Here is a 19,323-nt window from a genome sequence, read left to right as displayed (position 1 = left end):
TTCTAGAAATTGTGAAAGGAGTTGCTAGTGAACATCTGGGATAGACATATACCCACTAACTTCAATGAAACCATAGATGAGAGCTCCTCAGAGATAAGACATTTGTGAAGAATTCCCCAAAGTACCCCATGAGGGAACAGTAAGCTTTAAAAAACATCAGCCAGGCTCCGACAGCATTATGGAAGGCTAAGATTGCACTAGAACTTTATCCCCTTTTCCCTCCTTTTTGTCTCCTCTTGCCCAGAACTTTCTGGCAACTTGTAAAACCATGGTTAGCAAGCTATAAGGCGAGAGCAGATCAGGAGAGAAATAAGTAGTTTACAATATTTCCTTTTCCAAAGGAAGGCAGACTCCCTGTAACTGGCTTGGCTGGGGGCAAGTTCTTAGTTTTAATGTCTTGGACTGAACACCAATAAGTTCTGAGTCAAGACCTTTTTATTTAAACCAACAAAAGATTAAATAAATGGATTGGCGACCTAAATATAAAAGCTAAAAATCATAAAACTTCTAGAAGAAAACATAGGTGAAAATCTCTTGGGACATAAAAAAACACTGTAAACATAGCTGGTGGGAATGTAAAATGGTTACAGCTCTGGAAAACTGGAAGAGTTTGGCAGTTTCTTGTATACCTAAACATGTGCTTACCATCCAACCCAGCTACTGCACTCCCGTGCATTTACACCAGAGAACTGAAAACTTAAGCATATGCAACTTTTCCTCATGTGTACCCCAATGTTCTTCAGTGGGTGAATGATTTCACAAACTCTGGTACATCCATACAGTGGAATACTACTTAGAGATAATAAGGAGCACACTATTGATAGATGCAACAACTTGGGTGGATTTCAAAGGCATTCTATGCACTGAAAAAGGGCAATCTTAATTGGTCATATGCTATATGATTCTATATACATAACATTCTTGAAATAGCAAAACTATAGAGGTGGAAAACAAATTAGTGGTTGCTAGAGGACAGGGATGGTTGTGAGGAGGCGGGTATGACAGTGAAGGGGCAGAGGGAGTTCTTTTCTGGTAATGGAACAATTCTATATCTTGATTGTGGTGGTGATTACACAAATCTATACATAGTATCAAACTGCATAGACCTATACACACACACAGATGAGAGCATATGAAAATTGGTGAAAACTGAGTGAAGTCTGTAGTCCAATTAACAGTATTGTGCCAAGACCAATTATCTGGTTTTGATATATAGTACAGTTATAAGATACAGCTATCAAGGGAAGCTGGGGGAGGGGATTACAAGACTCTATGTACTATTTTTACAATTTCTTGTGAGCATATAAATTCAAAGTAAAAAGTTAAAAAAATTAGTTCTAATTAGGAGAAACACAAGAAGTTCAGTACATTGTCCCCAAATCCTCCTTACAAATGAATAGCACACTTAACTTTTAGGTATCTCCTAACAATGAACAAGCAGACTGCTTTAAAACCATGCTTTGTCCGTGGGCCTCAGAATTGAGGACATCACTGTGAAGGTTTTTATTTGAGGGATGTTTGAAGGGGTTAAGAAAATTCTGCTCCGTGTGTTTATCTTTACCTCAAGACTCGTAAATTTAAGTAGTGCTTCCAGAGCAAGGTTGGCCATCCGACAGACAGTCGGAACCTTGGAATGCCTGAGAATGTAGTATGACCACTGTTCTTCAGCATTTCCTCAGATTTTAAACTTTTTTTTTTTTTTTAAGACTTTATTTATTTATTTATTTGACAGGATAGAGACAGCCAGCGAGAGAGGGAACACAAGCAGGGAGAGTGGGAGAGGAAGAAGCAGGCTCACAGCGGAGGAGCCTGATGTGGGGCTTGATCCCATAACGCCGGGATCACGCCCTGAGCTGAAGGCAGACACTTAACGACTGCGCCACCCAGGTGCCCCTCAGATTTTAAACTTCTTAAAAATGCATTTGAATGAGAGGTATAAATATCAGTCTTCTCCTGTCCCAACACCCTTCCACATGACATGGCTTTAATTTGAAAATGTTGCCAATATTGATTCTAGGAAATCACTTTACTGGCTTTTATCTGATTAGATGGCTTTGGAACTATGATGACTCTGTGACACCCTATTGATTTTGCCTCTAAAATGTTCCTCCTATCTTGTCTCTGCCTCTTCATTCCCAGTGCCACTACTGTCCTTACAGCCTTCATTATTTCCTATAATAGCTCTTTGCTGTTTCCCAAACTTAGTCTCTACACACCAAGTCATTTGAAATTCCATTCCTGGATTAATCTATACATGGCACAATTCTGATTAGGTCATTTCCTTGCTCAACAGTGTTTAAAGGCTTCCCACTGCTTATACGATAAAATCCAAACTTCTCAGTGTGACATTCAAGGACTTCCCTGGATATGGAATATTAGGTTGAAAGTAATTTTCACTTAGAATTTTAAAGACATTCCAGTTTTCCATATTTCTATTGAGAATTACAAGGCGATCCTCCCACTCCTCTTCTGTTATGTAACCCATTTTTTCTTTCTGGAAGCTTTTAAGATTTTAAGTCTCGGTGATCTAATATTTCTTGATGATACGAATTGTGTGTGTGTGTGGGGGTTATCTTCTGTCTTTTTTCATTCACTGTGCTGGGAATCTGATGGCCTTTTCAATCTGGACATTTATGTTTTCTTGTTTTGAGACATTTTCTTGTATTGTTTCTTTAACAATTTCCTCTCTCAAGTTTTTCTATGTTCTCTTTTCTTAGAATCTTCTGGGTTGATTTTCTCAATTTTTTTTTTTTTAAAGATTTTATTTATTTATTCGACAGAGATAGAGACAGCCAGTGAGAGAGGGAACACAAGCAGGGGGACTGGGAGAGGAAGAAGCAGGCTCATAGCGGAGGAGCCTGATGTGGGGCTCGATCCCATAACGCCGGGATCACGCCCTGAGCTGAAGGCAGACGCTTAACCGCTGTGCCACCCAGGCGCCCCGATTTTCTCATTTTCTGTTCCACTTTCTGGGAGAGTGACTTGACTTGAGCTTTTATCTTTTTAACTTCTAAGCTCTCTTTCTTGTTTCTTTGATGTTCCTTTTCTTGGATTATCTTCTTATTGTTTCATAGATGTACAGTCTTATCTTTTGAAAATATTATGCTTTAAAGTTGGTTTTGGCTCTGTGCAGTGTTTCTGTTTCTCCTGGTTTGTTTTTTTCCCTCCCTCTTATTTATTTGTTTTGCTCTCTTTCATGTTGGAGACTTTCTTCCATTTTCTGGAGATTCTTGGTTATCTGTTTATATTTAATAGTAAAACACTAAAAAACACAATGGAAGTTTTATGTACTGGAATGGAGCTTATAGACTAATGAGCTTTATTGTAGAGTATTTCCAGGCCGGCTGCTTTTTTTAAAAATAATTTAACATTTTTATTGAGGTTGAGATATGATTCACACACCATAAAAATCTATCCATTTAAAGTATACAGTTTTCAGTATATTCAGATTTGTGCAATTATCACCACAAGCTAAGCTTAAAACATTTTCATTGCTCCAAAAAGAAGCCTCATGCCCATTAGCAGTCATTCCTCATTCATCACTTCCCCCACCGTATATCCCAGCCTGTGGCAACCATTAATCTACCGTCTCTATAGGTTTGCTTATTCTGGACATTTCATATAAATGGAATCATACAATATATGGTCTTTGGTGATGGTCTTTTTCACTCAGTATAAAGTTTTCAAGATTTACTCATGTTGTAGCAGGTATCAGTACTTCATTCCTTTTTATGGCTGAATAATACATTTGGCCTCGAACAATCCAGGTTTGAACTGTGCAGGTCTACTTACTTTTAAGTGGATTTTTTTTCAGTAAATGCAGTATAATGGTGTAAATATATTTTCTCTTCCTTAGGATTTTAATAACATTTTGTCTTCTCTAGCTAACTGTATTATAAAAATACAGTATATAATATATATAACATACAAAATATGGGTTAATGGACTATTAATGTTACCTGTAAGGATTCTGGTCAACAGTGGGCTATTAGCAGTTAAGTTTTTGGGCAGTCAAAAATTATATGAGGATTTTCGACTGTGCAGGGGTGGGAGGGGGTATGGTCAGCACACCTAACCCCTGTGTTGAGTTCAAGGGTCAACTGTAATGCATTGCATGGATATATCATGTTTAATCTATCCATTCATCAGTTGATGGACATTTGGGTCATTAACACTTTTTGGCTATTATGAATAATGTTATGAACATTCATGCACAAGTTTTTGTGGTGACATATGTTTAGAGACATCATTTCTCTTGGATAGACTTAGGAGTGGAATTACCACAGAGGACTGTAAGAGGCGAACACAAATGTTGCTATCTGTAGGTCTTTTTATCTGGGTTGGTTCAGTTTCTCAAATTTGCTATGTGATAAATGTAAGCCTGACTGCTCCTTCTAGAGCTGGTTGGGAGCTGAATTATTCCAGAGTTCTGGAGGTGGGTGGGTAAATCAAACTCATTCTTTTGTTAGAGACTGCTAGTTGTCTTTCGAATGTCCATCCCTCCCTCCTTCCTTCCTTAATAACAGACTCTTGCATTATTGGGGGAAATGATGTACTCAGGTATAACATTTCCCAGCTTCTCTTGCAGAAAGAGATGGTAATGAGACACAACAGAAGTCACTGGATGGGGTTTCAGGGAAATGGCTTTAAAGGGAAAACACTTTTGCAAATATATTCTCCCATTCCGTGGGCTGCCTCTTAGTTTTTCTGACTGTTATATATAATGGAATATTACTCAGCTATCAGAAAGAACGAGTTCTCAACATTTGCTGCAACATGGACGGCACTGGAGGAGATACTGCTAAGTGAAATAAGTCAAGCAGAGAAAGACAAATATCATATGATTTCTCTCATCTATGGAACATAAGAACTAGGAAGATCGGTAGGGGAAGAAAGGGATAAAGAAAGGGGGGGTAATCAGAAGGGGGAATGAAGCATGAGAGACTATGGACTCTGAGAAACAAACTGAGGGCCTCAGAGGGGAGGGGGGCGGGGGAATGGGATAGACCGGTGATGGGTAGTAAGGAGGGCACGTATTGCATGGTGCACTGGGTGTTATACCAACTAATGAATCATCGAACTTTACATAGGAAACCAGGGATGTACTGTATGGTGACTAACACAATATAATAAAAAAAATTAAAATAAAAAAAAAAAGGGAAAACACTTAGTTGGAAGACAGGTACCCTTTTATAATGCCTGAAACACGGGTGCTAATGGCTGAAGCTTTAGTGGCTACATTGTATTCAAAAAGAGATCCTTGAAGACCCTAAGGATGGGAGAGCAAAAAGCTCACAAAGAGCCCTGGACTGCCCACCTTCAGATTCCTTTTAGGTGAGGAAGAAATAATTTTACCTGTTTAAGCCATTACTATTTTGAGTATCTGTTAACTACCAGCCAATTTGAATTCTAAGAGATAGACTTCTTTTCAGAATTTCATTCTGTAGGCAACTACATCTGATCATCCCATAATTTTAAGTAATCTATCATTCAGCTTTTTCCACATTTCATCAGAGATGGAGTTCGTATTTCTGTTTCTTATAATGAGTAATTTTTAAGACAAAAAAAGCAGAAGCTTTTTACCTAGGAACTTTACCTTTCCAATCTTATTTCCTACCTTTCCACTTTACATACTGTGAATTACTCGGAATTTCTCTTTAAGCTCCATAATTTCCTATAATCTGCTTTTGCTCATTATTTCCATTCTGAGAAAAGCTCTCTCCCTGTGTCTGTTTCTAAGTTCAAATGATACCTGTTCCATTCACAGACCACTGTCCTGTAAGGTCATTTCCTGAATATCCAGCAGGAGGTCATCTTGGCCCACCTGTACCATTTTTCTGCTGGACATTGACTTTAGCCCTGTCTTTAGTTCTCTCCATTCCTTTGTAGCACATAGCTTTCTGGTGTGTACCGAACCATCACACATCATATACGGTACTGTATATCAAGAAATTTGGTTTCTAAAAATATTGGCAAAAGCATCACTTCTTACGCCTGTGCCCCACAATTTCATAGAGGAAATTCTGAGTTTAAGGATTATTATAAATTGACCCAAAAAGCAACAATGGTGACCAAATTCCACCGTAGCGTTATAGCATAGTTTGTGACCAGTAGATCATTGGCTAGACAAACCGGGAGCTGTGAGGGTCTTTCTGATCAGTCAAGTCTGCATGTTAAAACACCCTATGGTATTTTTTCAGAAAAGCTTACTGATCATATGTAGTAAAACTCATTTAAAACTGTGTCTCTGGGGCGCCTGGGTGGCACAGCGGTTAAGCGTCTGCCTCCGGCTCAGGGCGTGATCCTGGCGTTATGGGATCGGGCCCACATCAGGCTCCTCCGCGATGAGCCTGCTTCTTCCTCTCCCACTCCCCCTGCTTGTGTTCCCTCTCTCGCTGGCTGTCTCTATCTCTGTCAAATAAATAAATAAAATCTTTAAAAAAAAAAAAAATAAAACTGTGTCTCTGTCATCTTTAAGTAGTAACTCAGACCTCATGAGAAAATTTTAACCTTTTTAAAATGTTGTGAATGCAGATAAGTTTTGTGGTTAACAAAAAACCTTGAATCCAACATATCATGATCACTACTGCATTATTCTGATACCTCAAGATAGAATCTCTCCTCGTCCTGAAGGGGGGAGAGATGAAGTGATTTGCACAGACTCATAATGAGAAATGTAATGAGAAATAGATCTCTGACTTCTTTTGTGTTCTGGTCAAATTTGGCAAGGTAAGCCACAAAAGAAAAGATTGGCATGTTAGACCAAATGAAAACCTAACACTTCTATATAATTTAGTGACATGATTTTAATATTCATTCATTCATTCATGAGAGAGAGAGAGAGAGAGTGTGTGTGTGTGTGTGTGTGTGTGTGCAAGTGGAAGAAGGAGCAGAGAGAGAGGGACAAGCAGACTCCTTGCTGAGTGTGTAGCTCAACAAAGGGCTTGATCTCATGACCCGGAGATCATGACCTGAGCCTAAATCAAGAGTCGAATGCTTAAGTGACTGAGCCAACTAGGTGCCCCTAGAGATACAATTTTTAAAAGACAAGAAAGGGATTGGGAGAAAATTTTAGCAACATGCAAAACAGTGGCTTACAATTCCTAGTAATAATAAAGCACTACTCCAAATCAAGAAAAAAAAGGACAAACAGCTCAATAGAAAAATGGCACAGCAATAAATAAGTCATAGAAGTGAAAAGATGTTCCACTTATTAGACATTAGGGAACCACAAATTAAAACAAAAAAATGCATCCCACTGCATCTTTTTTTGAGAGGCAATATAACATAAAATTTAAGAATATAGACTCTAGAGCCAGACTTCCTGGATTTGAACCACAGATTTGCCATTTTCTAACCTTGTACAATTTACTAATTTCTCTCTGTCTACGTTTCCTCGTCCTCAAAATGAGGTCATTACAGTAACTACCTCATAGGATTTGTTGTAATGATTAAAGAGTTAGTTTATGTAAAATGCTTAGAACAATGTCTGGCGGATAATATATACTATATAGGTGTTTATTATTACTATTTATTCCATCATATTGATACAGTGTAAAATGTTGTTTAAAAGATAAAAGTAATCTCCTCCAGTCCTGTCCATGTTGCTGCAAATGTAGATTATGCTAAGTGAAATAAGTCAAGCAGAGAAAGACAATTATCATATGGTTTCACTCATTTATGGAACATAAGAAATAGGAAGATCGGTAGGAGAAGGAAGGGAAGAATGAAGGGGGGTAAACAGAAGGGAGAATGAACCATGAGAGACTGTGGACTCTGAGAAACAAACTGAGGGCTTCAGAGGGGAGGGGGGTGGGGGACTGGGATAGGCCGGTGATGGTTATTAAGGAGGGCACGTATTGCATGGAGCCCTGGGTGTTATATGCAAACAATGAACCATGGAACACTACATCAAAAACTAAGAATTTACTGTATGGTGACTAACATAACATAATAAAAAATTATTATAAAAAAATAAATATTTTGCTTTGTGGGGGGAAAAAATATAAAAGCAATCCATGGGGCGCCTGGGTGGCTCAGTCGGTTAAGCCTCCGACTCTTGATCTTAGCTCAGGTCTTGATTTCAGGCTCGTGAGTTCAAGCCCCGCATCAGGCTCCTACTAAAAAAAAAAAAAAAAAAAGATAAAATCCTACCCTGTGGTGGAAATGGTAATTACTACAGTTTTGAAGGATAATTTGATAATGTGCATATGCTATACCTAGTAGTTTTACTTCAGAAATCTGACTCAATCACCTAAGGACAAAAAAGGTATATGTTCAGAAATGTCCACTACATCTCTAGTTTGTGCCCCAAAAGGGGAAACAATAAAATATCCATCAACACAGAAGTTAAATATGTTATAAAAAACTGTAGCATACTAAGAAGGCAACTGTTAAAATAATATAGATTTACATGTACTGACATAAAAGTGTCCACAATATTTATATTAAAAAGTAAATCACAAAGTAATATATATATGATCCTACTTATATGAAAATAAGCAAAACATATATATGTGTGCATTTATGTATGTATTTTTAAAGAGGTGTGAAAATATACAAACTGTTAATGAAGTTATTTATATGGGGAGATGGGCAAGGTGAAAGGGGACTTTAGTTTTTTGATCTGTACTTATCTACTGAAACCTATTTTTTTAAAAGATTTTATTTTTGAGAGAAAGTGAGTGTACGTGTACATGCGTGCACACACGCAAGCAGGGGAGTGGCACAGAGAGAGAGAGAGAAAGAGAGAGAGACATTCAAGTAGACTCCCTGCTGAGTGTGGAGCCCAATGTGGGGCTCGATCTCACAACCCTGAGATCATGATCTGAGCCGAAATCAAGAGTCAGACACTTAACCCACTGAGCTAGTCAGGTGCCCCTGTACTGAAACTTTTTAAAACAAAGACATATGTATTTTACTGTATAACTTAAAATTGAAAAAAGGGGTTGCTTACTAGGTTTGCTTAGAGTTTCTATGGATTTGATATAAGAACAGAAATATTCTGTTACTGAGATTTAGATACTATATACCATTTTGGAAGAAATGGCCTAATTTGGGTAATCAATGTACACAACTCAAGAAAACCACAGTTTTTGAAAAAAATCTTTGGTCTCACCTACAAGGGTACCGATTCAGAGAACTCAGTTGATTAATATCTTGTACCTTAGTTCTATTTATCTGCATCTTCAGATGATCTGAAGACAAGAAAGCCTATTTTAAAAAAACATAATATATTCAAACTCTAGTGAGTATATCCCTTTATGGGAAGAACAAAGTTTTGAAAAATTTCTGTAAAGAAACTTCTATAATTCAAATGGATTTGAAAAATATAAGTATTTGAGATTTACTGGCACCTTTTTAGTATGCTGTATTTAAGACACAAAGATACCATTGCGGATTGAAGCAGAACTGCATGGAAGGCACACGTAACGAATTTAGGTCACTGGAAAGGCTAAAAGTGCACTCGCTACATAATAGCAATATAGGAGACTCGAGGAGAGTACAATCTTGTGGTAATTCAATCTAAGCATTCCTTTAGGCTCCCTAAAGCAAAATGCAAGAGGAGAGAGCACTTTGAAATTATGAGAGTGATATTTAGTGCAAGGTTAAAAAATAAAATACACTTATAAAAAATATTTCCTTGTCACCCAAACATACACGTGCTGCTGCAGAGTTTCAGGAAGTGGCTCCTGACCTAGGGAGTGTGTCAGGGGTTGCACAATATCCTTGCTCTTAAAAACCATTATTCTGAAAAAAGTTGTCATTCCATTTTATTGACTTATTTATAAAATGCTTTTAATTCTTAGAATAATGAAAATTGTAGAATGAGAGGAACCTAAGGAAAAGATATGAAAAGAAAAAAGTCAGTTTTTTTATGATTACCTTAAAACAAAGAGGTATAAAAGAGATAACTGACACACAAACACAAGTCTACAAATTGTCAGACTTGCAAATTTCGCAGAGCACCTCTAAAGTGGTTCAGGGGTAAGAATCACTGATAAAGCAGTATACTGACTGTCTCATCAGTTAAGTATGGGGGACAAGTTACTTCCTCCATTAAAAAAGGAGAATTCTCTGCCTAGCAAACCTGTAATCTGCCATTACAGAGACTGTAATCTGTTTGCTTGTTATGTAGATAACTGAAAATAATGGACTTACTGAAAGAAAAAAAAATCCAGTATAAATAAAAGTATCAAATATAAAAGGCAGACAGACGTCCAAATCCAAACTCTACCTTGGGCAAGTTTCTTAATTTCTTTTGTCTTAGTTCCTCATCTGTAAAATGAGTGTAATAACCATATCTAGGGTCATATTACATGAGAGACTACATTAAAAATGCTTGGCAAATAGTAAGCACTCAGGAAATGTTGGTGATGATGGTGATGTAGCAGAATATAGCAAGTACCATTTCCTAAATTTTGAACAATGTGGAGACACGAAGTATTAAAAATGTGTTCTAGCACACATTTAATGATTTTAGAAGGTTGTTATCCTTAATAAACTATGCATGTGAGGGTTGCTCAAGCTGATAGTCCCAATAATCAAAATCTTCATTTTCATACATGTCTTCTAGATGTGACTGCAAACCAATACAACTGATTCCATGCTGTACACAAAGAACAACGGAGCAGTGAACAGCATGGACTTGAGCCAAATTGCTCAAGTTCTAACGCCATTTTTGCTATTTACTAAGCTGTATGACCTTGGGCAAGATTATTTAATCTCTCTGTGCCTTGATTCTTCATCTAGAAAGTGGTGATAATATTTATCTTATAGGGTTACTATAAAGATTAAACAAGATAATGTATAGAAAGCATCTAGTACAGTGCTCAAAACATGTTTGCTATTGTCATCATCATCCTATAGTCATTCTACAAAAGAAAGACATCTCTGACCACTAGGATTTGATTCTATAGAAACAGCACTTAATTAGTTCTTACTTTCCAATATTATAAGATTCTTAACCTGCCTGGACATTTGAGCCAATACTTTGTACCTTGCCTCAATATGAGCAAGACAAAAAAAAAAAAAAAAGTGAATTTAGTATCAGATCTTTCGAATTGTCATTAATGCAAAGTTAGAGATGACCAAAAATGCCTTATCAAAACCCACTGTAGAACTGCTTTCTCTGCTTTAAACAAAAACAAAAAACAAAAAACAAAACTGCTTTCCCAGTTTTAAGCAAGTTTACTTTTTACCTGTCATCTGCATTACGAAGGGATGGCAGCCGAAAGCTAGTGTTTCTGTCAAGCTTTGATTGGCTTTTGGTCCTCTTGATGGAGCCTTTCAGGCGCTTGCTGAAGAACCCCTAGAATGAGAAGGCAGAAGGTGATGGGAGAGAAAACAAAAAGAGCACTTTGCCATCTCCTTACTCCTTTGCATCACCTCTGAAAAAGATATTAAGATTTTTATAATGAAAACCAGAAAAAGAACTCAGTTTTTAATTTTTTTAACTTATAAACAGTTGCTTGAAATCACCTGGTAATGTGATGAAAAATTTTTTTCTTCTAGGATAACTGGGATAATTAAATTTTTTGATAACACTTAACTTCTTATTTCTTAAACTTTTTCTATACCAGCTATGGTAGAGAAACTTCTAACTTTGATAAGAGATTTTTAAAAACACAACAATGTAACAGAAAAATATATTCCTTTCTACGAAGCAATTTCAATAGAAAAGGCCATCTGGTAGGTAGTTTCCTGAACTAAAGGGAAAAAAGGAAATGAGAATAGCATATGCAAGGGCCCTGAGGTGGGAAGATATTTAGTGCATTAGAGGAATTTTAAAGAATATACTGATAGTGAGAAGAAAAGCTTTATTCTAATAGCTGCCCACTGCAAAGAAACAAAAAACCAAAACCAAAACAAACCAAAAAATAAAAACAGGAAAAAAAAAAAAAACAACAACAACCCCACAACCCCCCTCAAAACCCCTCAAACAAACAATTATGTAATTAGTATAAGGTAATGTGTTGGTAGTCTCAAAAGTGTTAAAATTTGGTCTATATCACCTTGGATATGTTACTTGTAAACTGAAGTTTTAAATGTAGCTAAACTATCTTGAAATAGGTATCATTTATGAAACCACTGAAATATCTAGACCTCAGAACAAAGCAGTTTACAGTTTTTGGCCCGTTTGCCTCCTACCACGTCCACCAAACTATCTAGAGCTCCTTAAACATTTCCTGGTCTTAGCACGTGGTAAACAATGAGCATCCAATAAAAGTGTGTTGAATAATGGAATAAATGCATGCATGAATGATGACGGCCACCGCTTTCAAGTAACAATTCTCTTGTTGGTAGGTGAAAGGACGTCTTATGGAAGTATACCAAAATGTCTTGAGAAAAAGTTATAATTCAAAGAAAAGTATTTTGATGCTGGGAAAATGACTCTTTCTAATCACCTTGAGATGAGTATTATCTCATAAAAGCTATGTACAATAAACATTTCTATAAGGAAGAAAAAGAAATACTGGGTCAAGATCAACACGTCAAATCTTTTATATTCTTTAGTTATCACCAAAGCCCACTATTTTGGGTGAAGACTGCATTAATCAAGATATGCTGGGTTATGTTTATCTAATCATCTCACCATCTTAGTAGCACAAAACATGTTCCACATCTATCTATGAGCAGATCAACTAAGGGAGACAGGGGCTTGGCCCTACGCTACGCTCACTCAGGGACTTAGGCTAAAGGAGGCTCCTCCGCACGTGTCTATAGCTGCTTCAGCAGAAGAAAGGAAATGTGGCAAGTTATGTACTAGCTCTTAAACCTTCATGTAACTTCTGGTCTCATTTCATCAGACAAAAAGTCATATGACCACATCCGATTTCCTCGGGAAAAGGATATACAACTGTATCATGTATCCAGAAAGAAGACTGGGAATATCTGGTGAACAGTAATGTGGACTACCCCAGTACTTACCCAGGCCAAGTATTTTGCAAACACATAGGCATTGCTCCTTTCATTTGAGAAAAATGTAAACAAACTTATTTGAATCATAAGTAATACTATTTAGCTGACTAAAAAAAAAAAAATGCTTATGCTGTTTCTTGTTATTCCCGTAGCCCAAAGAATAAGTATAAAGACTCCTAGAAAATACCACATAGACATAATCCCTAAGCTGATTTTTATCATCAGTGCATAGAGATTGACTGGAGGGAAGAAAACGAGAAAACTTTTTTTTAAAGTTGGTCTTTAAAAACATTTCTTTTTGTTTTTTTAAAATTTTTTATTTAAATTCAACTTAGTTAATATATAGTGTACTATTAGTTTCAGGGATAGAATTCAGTGATTCGTCAATTGCATACCACACCCACTGCTCATTACATCACATGCCCTGCTTAATGTCCACTGCCCAGTTAAGCCATTCCCTTACCCTACCCACCTCCCCTCCAGCAACCCTCAGTTTGTTCCCTATAGTTAAGAGTCTCCTCTGGTTTTCCTGCCTCTCTGCTTTTATCTTATTTTTCCTTCCCTTCCCCTATGTTCATCTGTTTTATTTCTTAAATTACACATATGAGTGAAATCATATGGTATTTGCCTTTCTCTGATTGACTTATTTCGCTTAGCATAATACCCTCTAGTTTCATCCACATCGTAGTACATTGCTTTTTTTTTTCTTAAGATTTTATTTTTAAGTAATCTTTATACTCAACGTGGGGCTTGAACCTACAACTCCGAGATCAAGAGTTGCACGCTCTACCGACTGAGTCAACTGGGCTCCCCGAAAGTACTATATTTCTTAGAGATAGACATTTATCTAGTCTCCTGTACAATCTTAGCATTGCTAGGGAAAGTCACTATCATTTGTTCTCCAAGGCAAAGGCTTTATTTACTACTGATTATGATTCAATCAGGATGAGTCACCACATTGGCTCATAAATGTAGTCAGCAAACCAGACCTAAGTTTATGGAATTCTATTTGGACTGTTTATGGTTTGTTCCAAAACCATCTGGCCTAAGTTGAGATTTGGCCCAGGGACCTGCCCAAATACCATATTTAAATATATTTTTAACAAAAATACAGTTAAGCAGTTAATTGAGAATGTATTAGATGTTCACTCATACAGTACTTTACTTTTTGTGGAACTTACTATATAATTTCTTGTTTTAATCCATTTATTTAATAAATATTTGTTTTATGTCTATTTGTTGTAAAGCACTACACCAGGTATTGTGAGGGAATCAAAGATAAAACAAACACAAACTCTGACCCCAAGGAACTTAATAGTTTAATATGGGATTTGGAAATTAAACATAAATATATATGACATAATTAGGGAAGTAAGTGTTCTTAATGTCTGGTGTATTTAATCACAAAATATATTTCTTTGACTCTAGAACACCATTGATTGTAAGTCATGCTATTATTTCATGAACACTAAGAAAAAAGCTGCCAATTAAACTATAACACAATGCTTTATCACTTAAAATGTTTATTTTGTACTAAAGAGGTTTTTAAAAAACTTACTTAGGCAGGTTTGTCATATATCACAGATTGTACACATAAAAAGAATATATACAAAATAAATTGGTTAAGGTATTCCTAACGCTTCTTTCTTCTGAACTACTTTTTGACTTAGAGTTGTTGTTCATGTTTTTCCACAGAATATCATCCTGTATCCTTTCAAGAATGTTGATGACAGAGTATCTTAAGAGAGTAACTTATAGGGATGTTAAAATGTGAAAAAACATGCATCTTAGGATTGATAATATGGTATTATTTCAGAGACGTATATAGGAACTAATTTCAGAAAAAGACAAGGTTACATCATCTGAAGAAGTAAGGGGAAGTTATATGGAAGAAGTGGAATATGCTAGGTCCCAGTGGGTAGACAGGATTTGGGTTTGGGGGTGCTGAGGAGCAAGGGTATTGTATGGAGCACAGCCTGAGAACTGTCATGGAGATAAGAACACAATGGGTACCCATTAAGTAGACTTAGTCTGGCTGGTATATGATTGGACACATCAAAAAATAAGGTTGGGAAGGTGGTTTGTCCACCCACTAATGCATACTTATTGCTCCCATTGGCCCTTAGACTTTTGAGGGAAGGTGTAATGCTATATCTATCTTAACATCTACTATAGTGTCTCAACTTTAGTAAGTACTCAATATATATGTGAAATTATGGTTGTTCTGGGAATACAGACAAGAGAAAGTTCAAGACACCCCAGACTGGTCAGTAATATTTCACAGAGGTAGTAGAATCTACAATAAAATTCTGTTTTTACTCTCCTTGATAAAACCGAAACATGGTTCCCACCTGAGAATATTGTTTAGCTTAGGCTATAAAGGTTGGTTTGGCATCAGTCTATTTGGCCGCATGGTCTCCCACATGTTCAGGAAGACCACATAACTGAACAGATGATGCCACTAAAAACTCACCATCTCCAAACCAGCCTTTGCTCCTACCATGCCTCTGTCCTGGACCAACTATGCAGTGAGCCAGCTTTCCGGTGACATTTTCCTCACTAGGAAACCTCAGAGTGTATGGCATACACACTTTTCCACTGCCCCTTCTGAGCGACTCCTTATGAACAGATCACTATCCTTTGCACCAAGCAATTCTTCTGCCCTGACTATAGCTTATTAGACCAAGGACGGATAATTGACCTAATAGTCCCTAAAAGAGGGGGCCTAGTAAGAGTTCTGCCTGTAGGATATGGTATCACCTGGTCGCTACTAAATATTCTAGCCTGATTCCTGGCCATTCCCTGTTTCAAGCTTTACCCTCCAGCAACTCTGAAAGCCTGAAATTCTCTACATTCACCATGCATCTCTGCTACTACTCATATTCCCTCCCTTTTCCCTGGCTAAGCCATCCTTTCAGACTCAGCTAGGGCATGATCTCTTCTAGAGTGTTTTTTTGGCAGGGATTAAACAATCTTTGCCTTCCTAGAGCAGGTCTGATATCAGGCAATTTGTAGGGGCTCAGCAAGTGTCTATAGAATGGAAATAAAATGGGCAGTGAAATGAATAAAAGCCATTGTGTGTTTTGATGCAAGTACCAGTGTAGAAAGTGCAGGCAATTCTGAATCAGAAAGTGTGGCTTCAAATCCTGGCTTCAATTTCTCCTATTGAACGACCTTGGACAAATCACAACTTCCAAGTTTCAGATTTCTTACCCATAAAATGAGGAATAAAAAATCCTCTTCCTAGGGCCATTCCAAAGAATAAGATAACTGAATAGAAAAGTATTTTTAACATAATGGAAAATGGGTCCCTATAAGTATTAACTGACTATGAATCTAGGAGGAGAGACTACCGAACAGGTGACGTAAAATCACGATTTTTCCCCTTAGGAACTACAACATCAAAAGAAGGGAAGGAACTTAGATGTAAGTTCCACAAATAGCTGGGAGTTTTGGCTCTTTCGTTCAGTGATGTATGCCAGTGCCTACAGGGATACTTGGTACATCATAAGGGCTCAATTAACATTTGTTGACTGAATGAATTTACTGAAGGTTTCCCGGATATGAAGCACTGGCTAGGTGCTTTCCAATACGTAATACTGTGTAACTCATGCCACAACTCCACAAAATAGCTATTCAGCAACTTGCTTTAGGTCACACAGTTAATAGATGAGGAGTCAGGATTTAAACCCAGTATATCGAAATACTTAAAGTTTCACTCATTCATGTATTTATTGAGCACCTTTTACTGGCCAGATACTTGAGGCACTTGAGATGTCACTGGGGAACAAAACAAACGCAAATCTTTGCCTTCATTAGGCTTCATATACTAGTGGAAGGAGACAGACAATAAACCGAGAACATAATAAATGAGTAAAAGACAAGTGCTATAAAAAAATAGAGCCATGTAAAGAGCTGAGAATACAAAGTGGTCACGATAGGCCTTCTGGAGAACGATTACACTGAGTGAAGACTTGAAGGAGGTGAGTGAGCCTGCAGGTATGAGAAGGGAAAAGTATTCCAGGGAACAGGAGTGGGCTGGGCAAAGGCTTTAAGGCAGAAGAACTCCTGGCATGTTTCAGAAAGAGCCAAGAAGTCAGTGTGGCTGGAGTGGAGAAAGCAATGGGAAGGGCTGCGGGAAATGAGTCAGTGGTTAGCAGAGCCGGTCCCTGTAGCGGGGTGAGTGGGCAGATCCTGCGAGGCCATCGTGAGGACCTTAGCTTTTACTCTGCTTTCTGAGGAAAGCAACAACGAGAGAAAAGATCATGCAGAACAGTCACAAATAAGGAAGCATTTGCTTTTCTGAGAGAAATAACTTTAGGTATGAAAATAGAAATGTGTACTGATTTAATATGGTTTTGAGTAAAAATGTGTGTTATGTGAACCGTTCATTTTCTTTATCAACAGTAGACCTATCAACAGCTGGGATACAGAGATGACGTCTGACTTTTCCCAGGTACATGCTGCCAAGTGGCAAAGTACCACTTCAAGCCCCAGCAGCCTGACTCTGGAACCCTTGCTTTTTAACCACTACACTACACTGACTCTCCACATTCTCATTCTTCTTCAAAATACTGTGGAAGGAGCCAAAAAAGATGTGGCTCATATATACAATGGAATAATACTCAGCTGTCAGAAAGGATGAATACCTACCATTTACATCGACATGGATGGAAATGGAGGGTATTATGCTCATTGAAATAAGTCAATCAGAGAAAAACAATTATCATATGGTTTCACTCATATGTGGAATGTAAGAAATAGTGCAGAGGATCATAGGGGAAGGGAGGGAAAACTGAATGGGAAGAAATCAGAGAGGGAGACAAACCATGACAGAATCTTGACTCTGGGAAACAAACTGAGGGTTGCAGAAGGGGAGGTAGGTGATGGGGATGGGGTAACTGGGCGATGGGTATTAAGGAGGGCACATGATGTGATGAGCACTGGGTATTATATGCAACTAATGAATCTAATGATACACTGATGATGTACTATATGTTGGCTAATTGAATTTAATAAAAAAATTCAAAATATGTATTCCTATAAAAGGTAAAAAACAAACAAAATACTCTAGGCACTATAATATAATGCATTTTCTCCATGTGTGCTGTACTTAATTTCTATACAGCTCTTATTACAGAATTATATACCACAAAAAGAAAGAAATGCACTATGAGAATTTGAAAATATGAGGAAAAAAAAAAAAGAGACAAAATGCCCACTAGGTGTGACATCTGACTTAGAAAAATTTGCCACTAGGCTCCTATCTATATAATTAAACTGAAGTAAAATCCAAACCCTACTGAAATTACTTTTATATGTAACTGATTCTGTAGTCATTGCAGGACAAAAATACAAATATAAGATTTAGAAAGAAACGGATGTCAAGAGGAAAGCATTTTCCTATTTCACATCAGGTTATGACATCTATGTCTTATGTGAATGTGAGGAGTAAATGATGCTCCCACAAGCTGACTTTAAAATCTAATAGCATCAATGGAAACAAAGGAAAAGACTACAGATAAACTGATTTCATCCTTCTGACACTAACCTAATCTGAAAACATACTAATAAAACCCTCAAAACAAATCCTACCTCATCCAATCCTCCTGGGAAATACTGTTGCTACAAGCTACAATTCTGAAAAATAGTAGAAAGCTTATCATTTAAACAACTCCACTGTCATAAAGCAAATGGTACAACTAAAATGACTTACTTTAATTAGTTGGTAATCCCTCTTTTCTGCCAAAATAAGGCTTAAATTTAGCAACTGCCAGTGAAAGGAAAAGCCAAATGTTGCCCTTCTCTGGAGCTTGGTAAATGTTAAGAGAACAACAGAGAAAAGAAGTTGTTCACCACCTCCAAACTGGAGTAACCTCCGAAGACTGAACCTGGCTATCAGGGCATGATTGGTAACTGAAATAAAACGGCTGCTATGCAACCGCTCTCAGAAGCCTCCACGATGGTAACGAGAGCCACTGATTTGCCCGCGTCCTCGGGCTGCCGACGGTCCCTTAAGACGTGGAGAAGTGGAGGCGGAGAAACATGTCATCACCTTTCACACAAAAACACTGTGATGTGTGACACAAGCCCACTGCCATCCTGTGTAAGACTTTTTCTTATCAGTGGCCACACCAGGGATTAAGGAAATCTAGGTGACTTAAGCAATTTTAAGAGCACTTCCTTAAAATACAACATGATTCACAGTAAGAAAATGCTACCTTGTCTACTAGAAAGGACACAGGTGAGAATTGTTCTCATTCTGGCTTTTTAAAGTTTTTGTTTAATTAGTAAATTCATTTCTGTGTATTTGTGTATTTTAGCAGTTCATGAAATTATGGATTGCAATTACCTGAGAAGAGTGATGTCCTATATAAATTATTCCCCTCCTTACTCTTTTAG

At 37.3% G+C, this 19,323-nt stretch overlaps 1 protein-coding gene across 5 annotated transcripts in view; it reads right to left on the bottom strand.

Annotated features, from left to right (window-relative positions):
- The window catches only part of RASAL2 (RAS protein activator like 2), a 341,072-nt gene that overhangs the window by 52,145 nt on the left and 269,604 nt on the right, over nt 1-19,323 (bottom strand). For all 5 annotated transcript variants that reach the window (XM_008696769.2, XM_008696778.2, XM_040636247.1 and 2 more), the window contains exon 5: nt 11,202-11,311. In XM_008696769.2, coding sequence (XP_008694991.1) covers nt 11,202-11,311 — 110 coding nt within the window. The remainder of the gene's footprint in view (nt 1-11,201; nt 11,312-19,323) is intronic.

The sequence above is a fragment of the Ursus maritimus genome, unplaced genomic scaffold (genome assembly GCF_017311325.1).
Source record: "Ursus maritimus isolate PB19 unplaced genomic scaffold, ASM1731132v1 scaffold_2, whole genome shotgun sequence".
NCBI lineage: Eukaryota > Metazoa > Chordata > Mammalia > Carnivora > Ursidae > Ursus > Ursus maritimus.
Note: the sequence above shows the minus strand (reverse complement) of the source record. Positions and strands in the feature narration are given on the sequence as shown.